We start from the raw sequence: 21857 nt of genomic DNA, 5'->3' as shown, positions 1-21857 counted from the left end.
GGGGGACTTAGAGGTCTGGTCCCCCGAAATGTGAGAATGATCTAAAAAAGGGAAAAAGATGGTGAAATCTATTGTTCTATCACTTTGGTCCCCCCCCCCAAATGAAATTTCTGGCTACGCCCCTGTAATGTCTTTCTTGAGGTGCATAGGAATCTCCAAAAATGGTGACAAATAACTACCACATTTCACGTGGTTCCATTTAGGGTTCCTTTAGATTTGCTATACGTGCAATGTTTTTTTATGCCACTATAGCAAACCTCTGAGAGTATGAAAATCAAATCACATTATAAGTCACATTAATGTATCCAGCAGCATATATCCAGAAAAACGGTTTTGTGCATGTCTAGGTGATAGCAAGGTGTTCTGCAAGTGACAGAATAAGGTGCGGGAAGGTCGTTATATTTATGTAGATTTGAGTATAATGACAGGAGGTCCAATTTTGATATTGTCTTGCAAATTGCAAGTCACTAAAGCCTGATACTCTCCCCCACCCATAAAAAAAAATTAATGACTGTTGGAATATAGTAATGCAACATCCTTTGTCAGAACTGAGATGGAACTAAATGCACATAATTACGATGTTTGTTCAAAAAGATATCCAACCATGATTTTTTGTGTGTGAACCAATGAGTGTGTGGTGAGTTAGGTGCATGTATGCAAGCTATCCTAGTGTGCATGTTTGAATATTTTTCTGCAAGCAGAAGCTGCTAGACTGCAGATGCATGAGGAAGTGTAAGTAAGCGCTGCTGCATTTTCATTGACAAAATGGTAGGAAAAAACTTGAACAATGCTACTGCATTAATCATGATGGAGCAACCAATTGTGATGCAGAACCCCTCTTAGTAGCAATCCTTGGTGATGGCTGTGCCATGTGGTGAGTATTCTTGATGAATCACACCACCAGAATCAAAGCGGACAGTCAGCATGACCGACACTGCGTCTATTGAAGACCACATTGTCGGTCAAAATAGAATGAGCATCCAATGCTAATGCTTGCCTCGTCTGCAAGTTCTCTGATTGTGAGCGATTAGTGACCCCTTAGATTTTGCCATGTGGAACACTTGCCCCCACCCCACCTCTAGTTCCGGCTCTGCATAATACTATTATGTTTTCAAATTGTTATTGCACTGACATCTTCTGTGATAGTTGGAACAATGCCAATATAACAGACTTTTGATAACCCGGCCGTGCATCAATCCAGAGTTTTTTAGATGGGGGCTTTCTTTAAGCATAAGAGGAAAACATGTCACTGGACGGTCATGTCTGTCTGTCTGTGCACAGATGTTTATATCATTTAAATGGGCGTTTTCAATTGACTTCCAGTAATCTGGCGATTTTAAAGGTCACCGATCACAGATTTTGAAGGTCAATAACACCCTGGTTTGATATATGCCTAATTAGCAAGAGTCTACTATAGTTTCGTTTTTGCGCGATATGATTCATGTTTCCTCATTAGATTGGAACAACAGCAAGCCAAACGTTTTTTTTTAAATGTTTGTTATATATATCATGGCTTGACACCTCAACATCGTTTTGATTTTTCTGATTTGTAAAATCTTAGGAAATAGAAAGCATAGTAAAATTTATACTGATAATTAAGGCAAATCTTTTACGAAGACACATCTTACCTCAATGGTATACTCAGTGAAATGGTGTAAATTCCTGATAACGACAAACATATTATCGCTTATTACGAAATGGAAATTGTTTTCATTGTTCTCTTTGGGTCTGTTTGAATCACTTTCTGTTGTACTAGGTTCCGTAGAGCCTTCGTCTGGCGAATGCTGTTGGCTTGATGATGGATGAGGTTTCTTGGTCATATCCCAAACACTTGGAGGTGTGGCAGTGGATTTCTGAGTAGTGAATTGTATGGGTTTGGTGATCTTTTTGTTCACCCTCGTAGAACGGTCAGGACTACATGGCATAAACGAAAATGAAGAAAATATTAATAACTACAATAAAATGTAAAACTAAAAAAACTGCATTTAATGCTTGTATAATTGAAGTAATTTTTGATGGTTGTATAATAGATATGTGTATAGGAATCACAAATTTATTGACAAAACACCATACTCAGTGTAACCTCATCACATGGGTTTTGAAGGAATGGTTAACTCTTGTGTTATAACCAAACTACAGTGAAATTGGGATCCAGAAATTTCACCTCCGACATTTTGCTGCCAACATTTCGTCCTTGATACATTTTGCTCCAGGAAATTTTGCCTGCCCTGAATGCATCAGCGACCAAGTGACTGGCTGTATGAATGGGTGAGTGATAATATGAATGACCATATAAGTGAGTGAGTGTATGAGTAAGTGTGAGTGACCGTATGAATGATCAAATGAGTGAGCATATAAGTGAGAATATAAGTGACCAACTACCTGACCGTATGAGTGACCACATTAGCGATCAAGTTAGTTACCATGAGCCAAGGGAGTGACAGTCTGAGTAATCACATTGGTGACCATATGAGTGACCACACTGTCTCATGTGGACACCCATCCACTCACTTATTTACTCATACGGTTGACACCCATTCATCTGGTTACTCACCTGGCACTCATACAATCACTGACACACACTCTCTTGGGACCTCACACTCACTTAGTAAATCATACAGTCATTTACTTGGATATTGTTAACTGAAACTTTGTTATTCTACATGGTAACTTTGTTATTTTATATGGTCACTTACTTGGTAACTTACCCATTCGCTTCATTACTCACAAGGTTAGGGCAGGCTAAATGTCAGGGGCGAAATGTACTGAGGATAAAACATGTCGGGGCAAAATGTTGGGGGTGAAATTTTTACAAACCAGTGCAATCAGGACTGTAACAGGCACCCCCCTATAATGTTGAAGGAGGGGTAAAAATATGAAATTTACACCCCCCCCCCAATCTGGTGCCCAGGGTACCAGATTCGCCTGCCCCTCCAGTTATGGCCCTGAGTGCAATGTGTATGTCACAGCCAATTTCATAAAATAACAAGGGAAAGGATGGAGAATGCATTTCATCAGATTACGCAGTACAACAGGATCATCCGAAGATGATGTTGCTCTCTGTTATGAAGGTTTATTTATTTATTTATTTACAATAACCCCAGAAGGCATGAAATGCACTTATACTGGAAGAAAAAAAAATAATAGTCAGTACGGGAAGCACTTCGCATACGGAGCCAGGTCGAAATCCCCAATAGTGGAAGCAAATCTTGCGTAGGAGGCACATACAAGTTCTGATGGAAGACTGTTCCATATTCTTGCCACACGGCATCTATATCCTTGGAAAAAACAATCCCTTCTAGCCATTGGTATTCTTATTTGGAAGCGATGCCTACGAAGGTTAACTTGCCTGTCTATGATCTCAAAGAAAGGCTCTCTCGATGGTAGATAAACAATTTGGTGGACTAGTTTGTAGCACATCTTCAGACAGCTGGCTGATGATAATCCAGGAAAGAAAATTCTACACAGTTGTCGAAACCTTCGTAGTAATAGATAAGAGTGACATCATCTTCGGATAAGTCACCATCTGATGGCTGTGTCAGTAATGTGAGCTTTGGCCTTAGTTAGATCTGGCTATCTATGCACTGCACACACGATCATATCCAGTTCAGCACACACCAGCTCTAAGGAAAGAGGATCTTGCCTTGTAGATTTAGCCTTTGTAGTCTAGTGGTCTAGAGTGCTCACCCAGCAAGTAAGGGGACGTGGGTTCGATTCTCCACAAGGGCAGTTGACTTTTTTCCCCTGGATTTATCTTTGCATCAGCCACGTGCTAAACCTTCGCAACAAAATAACTGAATAATTCTGGCATAAGGAAGCATTTAGAGGCTTTACAGACCAGACTATTTCAATTATCAATCACTTTTTTGTGAAAACAAAGTTTGAGTTTCAACGTAGGCCAATTAACGTAATATTCACTGGATTTTCCATGCTACAGGTATACAACACTAAATTTAATAGACATATACACAATTTCTTTTAAATCTTGAAAATAAAAGAAATTTCAAAAACTTACTTTTTGAGATAAACGCTATTATGGAGAAAGTCTTCAAAGTCAATTTGAAACTCTGCATCAGCTTCCTGAACTTCAAGAGAGGAACTTTTACTGCATGAACAACATTTATCAGAGTTTTTGGTCTCTGGTGTCGAAGTTGCATTTGGATACCAATCAAGCTCATTCGATAACTGGGTTTGCGGAGTGTTTTTAATGCTGTGGAATGCTCGAGCTGTTCATAACAAAGACAAACAAATAAAATACAAGTACAGCAATAATAAGATCAAGATCAGTTTTAAAAGTATAATATCATTGGCGTAAATGTACAATGTTCAAAGATGATAATTTCTTTCTGAGGTTAATTTTCATGTCGGAGGTAAAGGGCACCATGTCCATTTTTTCAATATTGGAATATAACGCTATTAATTCTCTCTACTTTCATTACAACCACACATTTAGTAAAGGACACCAAGTCTTATTTCAATAAATAACCGAGATATTCATTTTATAAAACAAGCGAGCTCCACAGAAAGACAAAAATCTTTGAACGACTGTCCTGTAAAATTTCCCTTTTTGACATGGTGCGTTTTACTTCTGGCACACAAATATATATAAGGTGGAATAATATCTGACAACAGTTGTTACCCGTAGGGTGGTGTGAAAATATCACACTTTAGTGCAAATACAACTTTAAAATACAAATACAACTTTAAAATACAAATACAAGAACTTTTACAATTTACTATAGTCAACAAACAGGAGTCTTCTCCTGCAGAATATTTTATGTATCCTAGCGGACAGAATAAAAACTACTTAATATGGAAGGTGACTTAACTATTTGAATATAAAGATGAAACAAATACCAAATATTTGGCTGATGTTTCGGCCTAATACCAAATATTCATCGGCCGAATATAAATTTCCCTAAAATTCATCACAATTATAAATAAAATTGGTGTTTTTAATTGAAAATAAAATTACTGATAATTTTTCGAATGATTGATATTGAATTTCAATTCTATGAAATTTGTTATTTACATAAATACAGTCGAATCCTGTTGTAACGAACTCCAAGAGACCGGAGAAATAACTTTGTTATAACAAAATTTTGTTATAAAGGAATTCCAGGTTTTTTCATTATTCCTACGTAAATTTATCTGGGGATTAAAAAAAATGTTTGTTAAAATGAGATTTTCGCTATAACGGTATTCGTTAAAATGAGATTAGAATGTATAAAAAAAACTGATAATTGAAGGATTTTTATTGCCATGATACGCTGGCAATCAAATTTAAAGATGATATTGTATTAAGAAAAAGTATCAACCATTATTTACTCCCAACTAACAATACATCACAAGATTTACGACTTATTTTCCCTCTTTAGCTGTTCTTTGCCCCTTTCAGTAGTTCAATGTCTATCTTGTCTCGGTACATCCTTCAGTTAGTAAGCGTGTGCATATACAGTGAAAGCTGTCTATAATGACACTTTAGGGACCTAGAAAAAATATTGCTATTTAGGTTATCGTTATAGACAGTTTGAACATTTGTGCTTTTTCTTATTGAGTAGAAATTCCGCTGGAACCAAAGAAAATATAGTTATAGGCAGGTTTATCATTATAGACAGTATAATTATACACAGGTTTCACTGTAATTCATGCTCACTTCTACCTTAGGGGCCGTTCAAGTATTACGTCATCATCGATGGGGGGGGGGGGAGGGGGTTTCCGATTTGCTGACTTTTGATGACAAGGGGGAGGGTTTGGATAATGCTTACGTAATCAACCACCCCTTATGAAAATATCAGTTAGGATTCAGAGGGGCAAAGCTGATGACGAAATTTTGCAGACAAGGGGAAGGGGGGGGGGTCAAAAATGGCTCAAAATTTGCTTGCGTAATACTTGAACGGCCCCTTATTGCAGTAGGATTCTATTTTCAAAGACGGGACAAACGTACGTGTTTTTCATTACCCATGTTCGTTTTCATTACCCTAGAAATTCATCCTGACATTGAAATGATACTTACGTTCAGCACAGTAATCCCTCTGAGTGATGAATTCTGAAAGGTCTTTTTCTCGAATTCCATCAACGATGTAATGAGTTACATTTCCATTCGGCTTCTTTGGCTTGTCCCACCTAACAGTGATGACACCATGTTCTGGAGAACTTGCTTGAACATTCACAGGAGGAGATGGTGCTTTTCAAGGAAAGTAAACAAACAATTACTCAAGCTCAAAATAAATGAATTCATAATACATACAGAAAAAAACATTCATAAAGATTGAGAAAATTATCTTACTGAAAGGTTTTGTAGTGAAATAAATTATATCGCTCTCTGCGCCTAAAAGTGCTGAAGCTATAGTATAAGTACGCATATAAGCTGCATAAGTAGTATATGGCTTCAATTGAGTAATTATTGTTATCACATCTCCGGACACGTCATCATCGAGTGCTTCTACGTCATCGACTTTCCATCTTTTCAAAGACAAAAAAAATAAAAATGTATCATGGTCATTTTCAATATCTTCATCAATTGTCTGTGAATAAAAATATCCAATTCTTTCCTGTTCTTATGATTCTAATAACAGTATTTCCGAAAGTGGGACGAAAGTATTGTCATCTACCCCTCCGGAAGATGATGGGATGGTTCAGGGGTGATAGAAACTATGAATGTAACATAGGATCCTACGGGTTCGCTTAAGTTGGAGGGCAATCAGAGAAAAAAATTTCTGAAGGGGGCGATAACACAAAAAGTCTGGGAAACCATGTCTTAAACTCACTTGCACCTCTAAACATTCCTGTCTGGGGAATTTCTAAGAAACTGGTACATACTGGAAGACAGAGGTAGGGGGGCATGTACATATGTTGTGGGCAGGCCTGTAATTGGTAATTAAGCTAGGGGCAACCAGGGTGCCACCTAAGGGCCCTAGCCAAATGAGGACCCACAAAATAAATATACACTTATTTTGAATAATAATAACCCTTTCAAGGAGCCCTGAGAAGGCACGCTATAGTTCTGGTTGTGTGTGTGTGTATGTGTATCCTGATGATGCTGCTATTCTTCTTCCACATTCTGAATTGAAAATGGCAGATGTCTAAATCTTTGGGTTGTGTAGGTATTGTGTTCAAGGTCTGCCTGCTTTCTGCAGACTTTTTAAAATAAAGGGTCCAGGGGTAATACCACTTTACGACCAAAATTAGATTTTGAGCGAATGAATCTGAATGCGTGCATTAAAGTGGTTTTCCCCCATAAACCAAAACTATTACTTTACGACTTCAAAGTCATTCTACCCAAAAAATTAATCCCCATGGCGATAGTATTCCTTGAATGCTTATAGCATCCCCTATATACATCCCCTATCTCATTTTCGAAAAAATTGCTGTGAAGTCCCAGGACCCTTCAAATGAAAAATAGAATTTCTCTTTCTTTTGGAAAACTCTGTTCCTAGCGTAGTGGTATGATAAAAATAAATGACTTAAAACAGCAGTGCCCCACAGTTTGATAACCAAACTTCTACCAGGCGCGCATCAGAGCTAATGTGTCAGAAGGGGCAATTTATTCTATAGGTTCATTGGATCGTCCCATATTTTATGGGACACAGCAATTTTTTCCACTCTGGTCGCAGCTCTTGGGAGTGGTAGTCACCCCCCTATTTCTTCCCCGGATCTGCACCTGAATTCTACAGACAGTGTGAGCATTAAATTGTTAGATGCCATATTTTGTTAAGTTACATTGAAGTTTTTTTAATGCTTTTCATGCTAATTTTAGGAAATTTAAAACCACTGTAATTGATTTTTTTCAGTAAAAATTGAGAATGGAACTAGAAGGAAGCAGATAGAGCAGGGGTTCTTCAACACATGGTGTAGCACAGCGAGTGGACTCGGTAAAATGTGGTCCGTCATGTGTCACCAGTTTAAAGCACTTAGCATAGAGGGTGTGTGTGACAGATGTGGTCATACCGGGCCCAGTGTTTGGAAAGGCCTCACACTTGCAGTAAAAGAAATGGGGGGGGGGGAATGTAATAACATAACAGGATGACTGTGCAGCACCTATGAAAATCTAAACAATATGAGGAATGAAAAAATATTGTTTATCTAGCGTAGGGACGATTTATGGAAATTTTGCCTCTGGCATTTCATCCAAACGTTTCAGCTGGGACATTTCCTCTGCCCTGACAAAGTGGGTGGATGAGTGACTAAGTAAGTGACTGTATTAGTGACAAAGTGAGTGGCTGAGAGATCATATGAGTGACCAAGTGAATGTGTAAGTTACTGCATGAGAGACCAAGTGAGTGTTTGTGAGTGACTGTACGAATGACCAAATCAGTGGCTGAGTGACTGTGTGCACTAGTGAGGTCATTAATAAGGTTACTCACTTGATAATTCATTCAACCATACAGTTACTCACACTCACCTACTACCTTGACTATTCATATGGTCACTCATACAGTCACTCACAATCAATCACTCATATGGTCAGGGTAAGGTTCAAATGTCAGGGGATGAAACATACTGGGGCGAAATTTCCTGATCCCCAAAAAGAAATCCAAAACCAATTTTCACACAGGGCACATTTTCAGGGTATCTAAAAGAGCAGCCCTAATTTAATGCATACCATTGTTTCCCACCTTTTTTAAGGCTGCAGACTGTAATGATCAATGCTCTCTAAACCACGCTCCCCGTAATGTCAGAAAGTTAATTTCAATAATGCCCCCCCCCCATAAAATTTGTTTTTTATAACTAGCATATTGTAAAAATACTGAATACATTAAGATTTCACAACACAAAATGTGTCATTCATGCAATGATAGCAAATAAAAATGATCCTGAGAACCCCTAGTATTCACAGACCGCCCCGACTGGATCACCAGTTGAAAAATACTGCATTATACAACATTGTAAAATGTGCAAGGTAATTAATGTGGTACATTCTTTCTTCTGGCATTAGGAACAATCTGATGGGAAGGCATTGGACAAATCTAATGCCCAACATGACCGGCCATTTATTTCATTTTCTTTTTAACCATATGCTGATGTTAGCATATTAAATTTTGATTCAGGCATGTGAATTTTTAGATCTCTCTCCAGCCCCTGGAGAGAAGAGAGGGGGATTAACTGCGGATGAATCTATTTTTCACAGACTTTTGTAAGCAAAATATTGTCCTAATATTCAATAACATTATTTCAGTGAAAAATATTGTCGCACAATTCAACATTTTAATGAAATTGTCCTGAAATTCCTGTTCCAGACTCTGCTATGAAGCTGGGCTGGAAGAGATTTTCCAGAAATGGATAAGTCCAGCGGCAGAGTTCTGCTGCTCATTCATTCATTGTTCCACACAATTCAACAATATTTTAATGAAAAATAGTCCCACAATTGAACATTTCAATAAAAATTATTGTCCCCTCACATTAATTCTGTGAAAAATTTTGTCCCAAAATTCAACAGTAAAAAATATCTCAGAATTCAACATTTTTTTAAAATGAAAAATAGTCCCACAATTCAACATTATTTCAGCAAAAAAAAAAATTCTCTCAATTTATCATTATTTAGGCCAAAAGTATTGAATTACAAGAGAAAGGACATTCATATTGACAAGGCCAAAACTAGAGGAGGGCAACTGCCCAGATGGCAAAATTTAGGGGGGGGGGCAGCAGTTTCAGGTGGACACAAAGAACACTGTATAGAATTATTAAATTTAAAATTTGCCGGGGCGGCAAAATAGTGTTTGTCTTGGGCAGAAAAAATCCTAGTTACGGCCTTGCATATTTATAAAAATTTTGCATCACAGAATCAATAGTGGAAAAACAAGCAGAATAAGAAAAGTCTGAAGAGGAATATTATTCAAAACTCACACATCAGATCCACAAGCATCTCTTCCATCAAATTTGGTAACATTTCTACTAGGCCTGCAAATGATAGAAGATCATGAACAATTAAACCGTAATGAAAAACTGGCTGAAAATTAAATAAAATAAGCTATAAATACATCACATATTCTGTGTAAATGCTGAAAATACAAAAAACATTAACTATTCTAAAGTGCTGTTTCTTTGCGCGTTGAATATAGACAAAAAACCCACACTTACGCTTCTCTATAATAAACCACATATCCCAGCAAAGATCTGAAATCAAAGTTATCATGATGTTTACGGAAGTTCTTCCACGTCAAGCCAGCAACTTCACACTGCATATTCCAAACAGATATTTGCACGTTAACGACATTACCTATGAGAGCAATGGAAAATATTCAATTTCAGAAACTGTTCAAAATAATAAAGTTATGACAGCTTTTCAATAACAGCTATTACCAGTTTAATGAAGATTTTGGTTGAATAAAATTGTTTTGCTCTTAACGATCAATCTGCAAGTTATGATTGGTAAAATTTGAGAATTGCTAAAAGTTCAAACACGGTAGTTCCAAAAATTCTCTCTCTGTGCCTTTCTTTTTTTCTTCTCTTAATGTACCAAAATTTTTTCAACACTCAAGTTTGTGCATAGTTTAACCAACAGTTATAAATTATTAATGGGACATGGTGAAGCAGCGTTCTTGATAGCTGCTCTAAGTTCCCCAGGCTGCCATGGAGCACCACTTGAGAACTTTTGCTCCAATGGCTAGTTTTGTTGACACTGCATAATGAAGCTCTTTGTGTGTATTTTAGAACTTTTTCAATACACTTTTTTCTCCCACTGTGCAAAACCTACAGTCAACAGGGTTTCAGACAGGTTCAAATTCTGTTGACGACACAGTGGTGGTCGGTTGAAATTGGTTTTTTTTGCAGTTTCCAGCTTTGATTCTTGAATGCAAGCCATTTCCCATTTGAATAAGTCTCTCCGCAGAGAGTAGGCAGACTTACAACATGATACTGACATAACATGAAACTCAAGCATTTCCATCTTTACTTAAGAAAATGAAAGACAGATGACAGCACAAACATGAAACAAGCATAACTCGACAACAGAAATATGTTAGTGATACACATACACTCAGAGCACACAATTTCAGCATGTGCCCATTCATTAGAAATTCCATAGAAGAATGTGTACAAGGGGCATGTATGATTAAGTAGTAGTGTTTCAAAATGCAACTAGACTCAATATCACTTTCAATGATTATATAATTATTGCACAGCACAAGCACAGCTAATTGGACTGGACATCAATACACTTGCTTAAGAAACAAGAGGCACAAAAAAGGTGCGGTGCTTGGAGGCTAAGCCTGTACAGAGAGAACATTGTGGCACTTGATGCAGCGACAGCGCTCATATGAAGGGTTATCATCTCTTCACGAGGACTTTCATCACATGATTTGCTGATTAACATGCATGGATGCTTCAAAACAATAATTTTATATACTTTAACGAATCTATATTATGATATTCTGATGTGATAATGATCATTGCATATTACGATCCGTCTGTTACCAAGTGTTGATTATGTGAGAAAATAAATTTTTTGGACAGACACCAAGCCTCAGAGAATACTTCAATATCTCACTGAGATGTGAAGAGGGGTATGCCCAGTCCTAAAAGGTGAAAAGTGTTTCAGACTGTGGTGAGCTCAACTTGAGTTTGATACAAAAGCCCCCTTCACATGTACAAGACTGGTGTCTGGAGATCACTCTGATCAATGCTGTGTTGATATGTTGAAGCAGGGATTCCAAAAATTTTGACATTCACAGCATCTTCAAAAATTAGCTGGTAATTTCAAATACCTTATTTGCCAATCTGTCTTTAGCGGTGTCCTCAAAATGCATACAGCAGTTGGGAATCGCTGTTATAATTATCATTTACAGCCTAGTTTCCCAAACTGTTCCGTCACCACTTCTATAGAACTTTTTTTGTCTCATTGCTCCTGACTCAAATAAGCCCATAGCATGCTATGTTATACTTGTATCTTCTATCGCCCCCCTCCGGACCATTCCATCGCCCACCAGGGGGCGATATTGCTCACTTTGGGAAGCATTGATTTACAGTATGATTCTGCTCATGGTAATGACATATGTATCTCATGGTAACACTGACCAGCGGATATCAGTGCACAGTTTGAGAATGTAATTATGCTAAGGCAGGGGTTCTCAAACTTTTTCCACACACGGTGGCCCCTTCCCCCATTCAATGCTTATCCGCGAGCTACACCGGCTCCCCAGAGCAGTTTAGCAAAGAATATTGTCAGGGTCACAGCTTTGCGGAGCCCCTGAAAAAGGTTGGAAGAGCACCCTGTGAACTCTTGTGCTAAGATATGAAAATTTTAAGTTGCTTTACAAGGAAGAAACACATCAATCGACCTAATGTTCAGAGAAACACTCCACAAACTAAGTTATCATTGCCATCATTTTATGTATGTGAAGACTAGTTAAACTATGATCCAAAGTTTTTTAACCAAACCAATTATGGACTGGCATTATGATTGCGTAAATTTGTTCAATGTATACACATTTGATCAGATAAACTAATAAATAAAAATGAATTTCTTGCTTACAAGCAACTCGGTCGCCATTAGAGCTTGGTGAAACATCCCTGTCATCCCACTCCATGACTTCCGCATACTTCTTCAACTCTTCAATCTTATTGGGACAGAGTTTTGAATTGAAATGGAAGAAAATTTTACCGCCTCCGATATGCAGTTTTGTCTCTCTGGTTTCCCAATCCCATAGTTCTTGGAGATTCTGATTATCAAGGACTAGAAAAGCGTAGCTGCAAGTACATATATATAATATCACCTTGAATGAAGCAAATCACATAAGTTCTCTCACTTAATTATTTGAATTTATAGCAGAAACAAATATACTTGATTAACTAAAACTTTCACAACAATATTTTCACATCAAGACTCACTCTTTTTTGTCGAGACGTTCACCTCGAATGTAAGTCAGATCTTTCAAGAAGTTAAGCGAAATAAGAGGAAACGACCGTGCAATCTTCAAGTACCCTCTAATTTCTCTTATGCTGCTCAAGCTTACTTCCAATTCTTTAATGACATTGTCTGAAAGAAATAATGTACGTGCAACATGAGAATTCGACAAAAAACTGAAAAAAAAAATGTTAATTATATTAAGACCCAATAGTAGAAATTCATACAGGCAGGCATGTTTATAATAATTTCGACTTCTTTGAAACTCAAGCCATCAGTTGCAAATGAAGTGACAATACTTCAATGGATTCACGTTAAGTAGAGAAATGCTCTTCAATTTTTTTTTTTTCAACTGCAGACAGGTGAAAATAGTTGAAAAAATATTTTGGATCGGCAAAAAATACATGAATAGGGAAAATAATTTGCAGACTACTAAAAAAATAAATAAATAACTTGGGCAGCAAAAGAAATCAGGAAGGCAGAAAAAACACATATAATAACAATAACAATAGAAGATATAATTTATGAACCAGCAAAAAATAAGTAAACAGGAACAATTTGCAGACTAGCAAAAACTACATAAATACGAAAAACAATTTGTAGCTAGTGAAAAATACATAAATCTTCAGCTGCAAATGAAGTCGAGGCAGATTTTTCCATCTGTGAATAGATATCGGTCCAGCGTGCTCCCGGTTATTTTGTGTAGATGCATCGGCCAGACAAACTTCCCCCATATTACTCGACTCTTGAGAGGGTGATCACCCTCCCCCAGTGGATCTGAGCTTGGTTCCAGCACCTATGGACGAGATTGGTTTGCATTTGGGCAATTGGGGTAAGAAAACCACATATAGGTTTCAACCACCTAATACATGACAACTAGATTCATCTCACATAACATCTTTTGCAAGATATTGGAGTGCTTCCCTAACCACCTACCACAATCGGATGGAGATCCAACATGTGTTGGGGAGGAACTCAAAGAAAAAGTTGCAATGTGCCCCACAATTTACGGGACAGAACTATTATTTTCTCATAGTATCATCACCCTCTGAATCTGTGATTGATTGCAATGCAGTCAGAGTTTCAGATGCAAAGTTATATCGGTAGATACACACACTGACTAAATTATATTCTAAAAACACACACACAAAAAAACAAGCACATCAATCTTTTGGTGAATGCAAATAACAGATGCTTACCACCTCCTTGAATTTGTATTTCGAGAGAGCCATCTATGTAAGTGCAACCTCTGAGTTTTTGAGCTGATGCAACACTGTCAACAACAGCAGAATCACAGACTATAAAGAAAAATGACAACCAGAGTAAGATAAATGCAGCTATGAGAAAATTTAAACAATTCGTCTTCACTTAAACCAAGTATAAATTTTCGAACTCTTACCTTTAGGACAGCGGTCTTTACACGCCTTACATGTATGCTTGTCATGTTCATTCTCTGTGAAGCCAGCAGGGCAATATGCCATGCACTGCCGGCTGAATGGTTTCCAATGTATCGTTTGTGTTGGTGGTGTTATGGCAAGTTGGTTTGTCACCGCTCTGCATTCGTCTTCCCTGATGCAGCGCCGACCCAGATACTAAAAGGAGAAGAAAAGATATAAAAAAAAGAAAAATTTCAACCATAACTGATCTATATCAAAATCTATAAAGAGAGATTATGCAGGAAAGATTATGAAAATCAGAAAAAGTGCAGGGGGAGAAATTTCGGAAAAAGGGCAAAAAGAGACGTTCAGAAAAAGGCAGAAATTCAATAAAGAGTGGAGCGTAAAATTCATAAAAAGGACCAAAGCAGAAATAAAAGAGAAGAAAATATATTCTGCAGTTTCCAGAATAATCTACTTGATTATTTTCCTGACCAACACTGCTGAAAACTCAGAGAAAAAATAATTTTAAAAAATCTTGACTTATTCAAATGTATTTAGTGTTTTTTTCCCTTCACAGAATTTTTCAATGACTTTTATCAAATATTTGCGTGTTTTCCCAACTTGTGCCAAATATTTTTCATTATCCCTAAACTTTCCCTGAGCATTTTTCATTTCCCTGACTTTCCAGGTCACTGCAGAAGCCATGGTATCCACATCCTGAAGCTCCTTAGGCCAGATTTTTTACAGGCCCTTCTATATTTAATTTATAGCATTAAAACATAAAAAATAATGAGAATCGTCCTGGACCCCAGGACGATTCTCCAAGAAAAGAAAAACTGATGGCAGCCCTACACATAGAAAGCATTGCACAGAAGCAAACTTCCCGTTACGTTTGCAACATGTACGCACACATTCAGACATGTACCAATTCGATAGAAGTTTCGCAAGGGAATATGAACAAGGTGCATGTGTAGTCCTACTATGTACACTACATACCAGTCCAATCAGCCCCCCCCCTTGTGGAAAGCACTAAAAAAAGTTTTAAAAAGGGGGAGCGTCAGAAATTTTGCAAAAGGTATTGGGGATTCAAAAATAGTATACAAATGGGAAGCAATATAGGCGGAGATAGACAATGAAAGACTGGAAGGCATGATAATGAAATTTGGGGGCATTTATGATGCCAGTTCATATGTATGTTACAGTAAACATGATAAATTGGTTATTATGCATAATAACCCAGGCCCGTAGCCAGAAATTTTGCATGGAGCGGAACCACTTTTATTTCAGGGGGAACCAAAGTGATAGAACAATAGATTTGGCCATCTTTGTTCCGTTTTTCATCATTTTCTCATATTTCGGGGGAGGGACCAGACCCCCCCCCCCCTTTGCTATGGCCTTGTAATAACCGGTTATATGCATACTTACCAATCATCTACTTGTACACACGTAACGACATTACATAATCAATATAACACATTATTATAGGAATGAAATTCAATTAAAAACATGATATAGGTTTGAAACATACCTCGTAAGTACCAGAAGGGCATTTAAGCATGCACATTCCATTGTAAGAAACATGCTTGCAAGCAATGCAATCCTTGGAACTTCCCCCTGTGCAACCTCCTATACATTCCTGATGACAGCATCGAGACTCTGTGGAGCAAGTAAGATTCTGCCTGACGCATTCTGTTTTGCATACTGTTCCGGATGGAGGGGAAAAAAACAATCATAATCAAGAAATGAATTCTATTACGAGTGGCATAATAATCATTTGATCATTTTTGTTGCACGATGGTAATTTTCGGCACATAAGGGTTAATTAGACTAACTCACTCACTCTCACTCTCTCCCACAATTTATTATCGATTCCAATTGGCAACCTTTTTATATTCATCAAGAGGCCGATCACTTCTAAAAATTAAATCCCAAATTCAAAGATCTTTGATTAATTCTACAAGTTACTTCAATATTCAAATTTTTCACACTGTAAATTTAATTAAAATCAATATAAAAGGGCCCTCTATGCCCCCCACAAAGGTGGGGCTAACAGGGCTCCAGCCCAGGGCCCAAAACAATTCTTGATTTCTTTTGTTTCTTTCACATAACAAATTCACTATACAGGGGCTCATGAAAAGTCATGTATGGGGTCTGCCAAAGATACCAGCCTGAGGGTCTTTCTGCACACTGTGAGCAGAAGTGCAGACATGAAGAAAACATTGGAGGGGGCCCTGAAAGTTACTGGTCGCTCGTATATAAGGGACTGAAGCACGTACGCAAAGAGAGTGAGGGTCCATTGCACTTTTTTTCCAGAAATTGTTGGGGGGGAATGCTTGCTTCCAACAATTTCTGGAATTCTTTACAAAGTTTATTATGGGGCCCCAAATGGATCTGGCACCTATATCACTTCACTCAAAGTCTTGACTAATTTCCGCCAAAATCCTTTCCCGGGGAGGGGCAACCTACCCCAGTAGCACACCGATATAGAAAAACGTAGGGATTTCAATCCCATTCGATGTAGTTAAAATATACTCGTAGGGACTGGGTGAGAGGGAAGGGCACCCAAACCATTCAACTGCTTAGGGCCTTCAAGCAATTTAATCCGGCTTTGAACAGAACAGTTCAGAAGTGCATAATTTTTTTTTTTAATACTCGCTTGTACTTAGAGGTCAGAAAATTATAGAACTCTAGCACTCTAGAACTCTGGCTTTTCTGTTACCCAGCCCACCGTTCCACCACATTAGACCGGATAGTGCAGAGTCTACTATTTTCAATGTAATCAAAGTATTTTTCTTAATGTAATCTAAGTATTTTTCTTAATGTAATCTAAGTATTTTTCTTAATGTAATCTAAGTATTTTTCTTAATGTAATCTAAGTATTTTTCTTAATGTAATCTAAGTATTTTTCTTAATGTAATCTAAGTATTTTTCTTAATGTAATCTAAGTATTTTTCTTAATGTAATCTAAGTATTTTTCTTAATGTAATCTAAGTATTTTTCTTAATGTAATCTAAGTATTTTTCTTAATGTAATCAAAACATTTTTAATACGTTTTGAGGCCCAGTGCACCCTTTCGCATTAGGGTGAAAGAGAAATATAAGATAACTTGATATTTATCAGAATATTAAACCCAGAGGCGTCGGAAGTGTTTTATACCTGTGGGTGCTCGACTTCATCTTTATCAGGAAATTTTGATATCTGAATCAATTTTGGGGGCACTCAGACAAGTGCTACAACTTTAGCCCCCTCCCTGCACACACCCCAGTGTCTGACGCCAATGACTGCTGAACCAGCAGCGATGTAACACCCCCCCCCCTAGAGCATGTAATAAATATACCATGAAAAAATTCAAAAAAAGAAAAATATATCAAGCATGTTAAAAATAAAGATTTAAGTTAACACATACTTTTCTGACAGTTGTGTGCATTCCAGCACAGCTTGATGTGCTTGCCACTGGGCAGTGTTCTGACGGGGCAGTTGGAAGGGCAGACGTTAGGGCACTGCTCGTAAGGAACATTGCCCTTGATGAAGTGGCCACCCCTCCAAGCCTTCGTGACATGATCCCAGTCGATGGTGTCGACATAGCAGAGGTGAGAGTTCTTCTCGATCCTGACCGATCCCCGGGCTATGGCAGTGAGGTTGTTGAGCCCGATCTCTTGCATCGACCTCATCTCGAAGATGACCAGCGCATAGTTATGGAAGAGGACCTGACCTTTGATGACGGTCAGGTTAGGAAACAACCTGGACAAGGAAGTAAGTCCCAGCACCCTGTACAGAAGAAGATAGCCCGTGATCTCGCGCAGTCTCGGGAAAGTCAGGTTTTCAAAGTCCTCCGTGGTCGCTTTGTCGATGAGAAGTATCTGGACGAATCCCTCGACTACTGTACAATTGGTGAGTTTTTTTTCGAACTGTTGAACTGAATTGCGAATGTCAATGTTTGAACACACTGCAACAGACAAACAGGGAGGAAAATGTAAAACATTGATTCAGAAAAATATGTGATCATACACATGCACATACATGTAAAAATCAAGTCACAAATCAAGAGTAAAATTGTGACCGTATCAGAAGAAAAGCGCAGTTCACACAATCATCTAATTAAACTATGGTCAGGGGCGCTGACATGAATAAACCATTGGGGGGAGGCAAAAGTTGCCAGTCTCAAGCTCATACTCAGGAACGAGAAGGATGAGTTGCATTGCATATTAATCAATTATTTGGGGGAGGGGGGGCCTCAGCTCAAACCATGGGCGGAGATACGCCCCCCCCCCAGCGTCAACGGTGGAGTCGGCTGATCTAATGTATTATGTATATATGAATTGACATCATCATGCCCCCAGCAATGAAGTCTGGGGGGGGGGGCACATTCATTAAAGTCCATCTCCGCTTATGGCTCAGACAACTCCCTTCCCCATGAAATTTATCGGGTGGAGGAAGCTCAAATAGCACCACCCTCCAGATTCCGGCACCTATAACTATGGTATACGTCAGTGGTCCCCAATACCTCTCCTAAGTATTTTGTGAAATCCTGGAAAAAAAATGTCTGAAGGCTCTTTCACCCCTGCTCTACAATGACATTTTTTCGAAAATTGTTTGGAATTTTGCCTAAGGCAAGGGTAAGGGTGCTCAACCTCTAAGGACAGTGCGGGCCACTGCATTGGTTTGAAAACGTGCAGCGGTCCACTCAACTAAGTGATTTGGAACAGTGCTGCAGGTCACTTAAGTGTATTAATAATAAATGTACCAAGGGATCATTTAAATGATCTGAAAATATGCAGCAGGTGATTCAGTGCTCTAGGATTGTGCTGCTAGTCATTCAGTGATCTTTAAAAAATATTCCTGATTGTGACTCAAGTGCGTGTGTGATCTGGAAATGCACCGCGCGGGATGCTTGAGTGATCTGGAACTGTTCTGCGAGTCTCTTAAGTGAGCTATAAATGTGCTGCGAATCATTCAAGTGATTTGGAAATGTGATGCACGCCGCTCAAGTGATGTGAAACTGCACCGCATATCATTCAAGTGATCTGAAACCATAAAAGCAGGAACCTAGGGGCTTATAGGTCATTTGAACTCCTCCCCCTCAATAAATTTTGTAGGGGGCTGAGCCCCTCCCAATAGTTTCCGAAAAAAACAATGCAATGCACCTTCCCTCTCCTGCGTACGCGATTGTGTCCCGTATATATAGGATTACCAGCAACCCCTACAATGTTTTCTTCATGGCAGCGCCTCTGTCTGGAATAGCAGGTAACTTGAATGACCTGGAAATCTGCCACGGGTTGTTCAAGTGATTTGGAAATGCACTGCGGGCAGCTAAAGTGATGTGGCACTGCACCGCGGGTGACTTAGGGCCGTATTCACCGACATGGTTTAAACTGTAGTCACAGTTTTCGGATAAGAGATCAACACAGAATGGTTAAAAACCTGAATTTAACCAATCCGTGTCGATCTCTTAAAAACAAATTGTGACTAGTTTAAACAATGTCGGTGATCAGGGCCGCAACTAGATGCTCGGTCACCCGGGGCAAAAGCGCATTTTGACGCCCCCTTGCAATGATGAAGGAGGTGTTTCAGAATGAAATTTGCGTTTCCTCGGGTCCAGCCATGGCCCCCACATCCTAGAGCAGGGCCCCCCTAGGCTGGGACCCCCCCGACAAGACTTTCACGTGCCCCTTTATGATGAATTTATAGCGTGAAAAAACAAAAAAAAAGTCGTGAAAATCGTCCCGGGCCCCAGGGCTAGAGCCTTGTCAGCCCACCCCTCGTGGGGGCCATCGGTCCAGCGCCCGGGCACGAGAACCGTCTGCTCCCCGCTAGTTGCGGCCCTGTCGGTGAACACCGCCCTTACAAAATTAAATTAGAGGTCGAAATCAGAAAAAAAATATGCCAAAAACAGTAAAATTCAGTGGTGCCTGATGACGCTACCTCTCGATACAACGAAAACCTCTCTTTACGACGATATTTTTTTCTTGGCTGCAGAGTGTCGTTGTATCGAGGTTTCACTGGAAATCACTGCGAACACACAAGGTTGGGGGAAAAAAAAGGAGAGAGAGAGAGAGAAAATGTGAGATATCAAATATAAAAGTGTGATGTTTCCTTTATGACGCACTTGTTTACGTCTGTCGCCTAGGCATCTTTTTTTTTTTTTTTAAAACGAAAGCCTGCTGATGTTCGTGCAAAAATCGCGCATTGTTTGGGGGTCCCTGGCGCCTGGTTGCCAACTGATACATCTCGTCGCCACCAACGCCATTGTTTCTTCTCTTTATATCACCAAAGAAGCTGTTGCACATTTCCAAGAAACTTTCACTCACACGTTTGACTGTTTGCGATATACGCAAAAAATGCGTTCGCAATATTCAAGGCCGCAGCGATTAATTTTTCACTGGAGGTGAAGGTAGGGGGGTGTCCTCATCCTGGCCATAGCTCTGGCTATTGTCAGCAGGATTTTCTCGGGGTGGGGGTTCAATTTTTTTGCCTTCTGAAGGGGAAGAGGGGGGGGGGGGTTACGTATTTTCCTGCAACGCAATAATCGCGCCTCAAGAGGGACCTTTGCGTACGCCAATGCAACAGGCCATTGGCCTATCTACGTGGCTGTGTGAAAAATTATTCCCTTTCCGTCATCCCTCTTTGCCACGGCATCAGAAAAAAAAGAATTTTTGCCCAATACCAGAAGAGGCTCCGTGTCAGAAAAAAATTGCCGTTTCCAATTGGTATCAACCGAAGAGCACCGTCTATGCTCAGCATCAGCAGAATGTTACAATAGAACCAAGGGCGTAGCGGGGGGTGGGGGGTCTGGTTCCCCCCCGACAGGTGAGAAATTGGCCGAAAAAAAGATGGCCAAATCCCATGGCCTCATTTGGTCTTCCCCCCCCCCCAAAATGAGAGTGGATCCTCCCCCCCCACGAACGAAATTTCTGGCTACGCCCCTGCATAGAACTACTACTCCGATACATAAATTGCATTCAACGGATTGGATTCATCTGCAATACAGAAAGTTTCACCACGTCCGTAGCCAGAAATTTCGTTTGGAGGTAGGCCCGTCATTTGGGGGATCGGCCCCCCTGGCTTTAGAAAGTACATTAGAAATGGTGTGTGTGTATATATATACACGTGTGCATACATTTAGTATATGTTCTTTGCCCCCATAATCGTAGACAGACTTGAAAGTCTAAAGTCTGGGGGGCACGATGATTGCTGGGGGGGGGGGGATGATGATGATGATGTCAATTCATATGTACGCAAATACATTAGATCAATCGGCTTTACCTTGGACGCTGGGGGAGGGGACTCCCCCCCACAGGGCCGTCTTAAGAGCATCATGGGCCCCTGGGCCAATTGGTTTTTCTGAGGCCCTACCTGGAAAATTCTCGAAAACTTCAAATAGTTCCGAATTTTGTGAGGCCCCTCTTCTTGAGGCCCCAGGACCGTGCCCGGGTGGGCCCATGCGTTAAGACGGCACTGCCCCCCCCCCATGCCCCCTGTATCTCTGCCCATGTTTGTCTCCTCCCGGAAAAGTGGAAATGACAGTCCTGTTCGGAGGGGGGGGGGCACTTGCATTTCGGGGGAGGACGACGAAGTGATAGCACAATAGATTTGGCCATCTTTTCCCCTTTCTTTAATCATTTTCTCACATTTTG

The 21857-nt window shown here is 39.5% G+C and overlaps 1 protein-coding gene across 1 annotated transcript in view; it reads right to left on the bottom strand.

Moving 5' to 3' along the window:
- The window catches only part of LOC149065955 (insulin-like peptide receptor), a 194674-nt gene that overhangs the window by 29833 nt on the left and 142984 nt on the right, over positions 1–21857 (bottom strand). Inside the window, exons 3-14 of the mRNA XM_089253299.1 lie at positions 17630–18169; positions 15752–15924; positions 14244–14436; positions 14044–14142; positions 12829–12976; positions 12473–12687; positions 10081–10219; positions 9847–9900; positions 6290–6465; positions 6017–6187; positions 4016–4226; positions 1629–1914 (exon numbers count right to left, since the gene is read on the bottom strand). Of these exons, the coding sequence (XP_089109425.1) occupies positions 1629–1914; positions 4016–4226; positions 6017–6187; positions 6290–6465; positions 9847–9900; positions 10081–10219; positions 12473–12687; positions 12829–12976; positions 14044–14142; positions 14244–14436; positions 15752–15924; positions 17630–18169 (2405 nt within the window). The remainder of the gene's footprint in view (positions 1–1628; positions 1915–4015; positions 4227–6016; positions 6188–6289; positions 6466–9846; positions 9901–10080; positions 10220–12472; positions 12688–12828; positions 12977–14043; positions 14143–14243; positions 14437–15751; positions 15925–17629; positions 18170–21857) is intronic.

This window comes from Pholcus phalangioides, unplaced genomic scaffold, assembly GCF_987345545.1.
Source record: "Pholcus phalangioides strain wild (caught in Gottingen) unplaced genomic scaffold, Ppha-v1.0 ptg000036l_1, whole genome shotgun sequence".
Lineage (NCBI taxonomy): Eukaryota > Metazoa > Arthropoda > Arachnida > Araneae > Pholcidae > Pholcus > Pholcus phalangioides.
The sequence above is the reverse complement of the archived record's forward strand: the minus strand, read 5'-3'. Positions and strand labels throughout refer to the sequence as shown.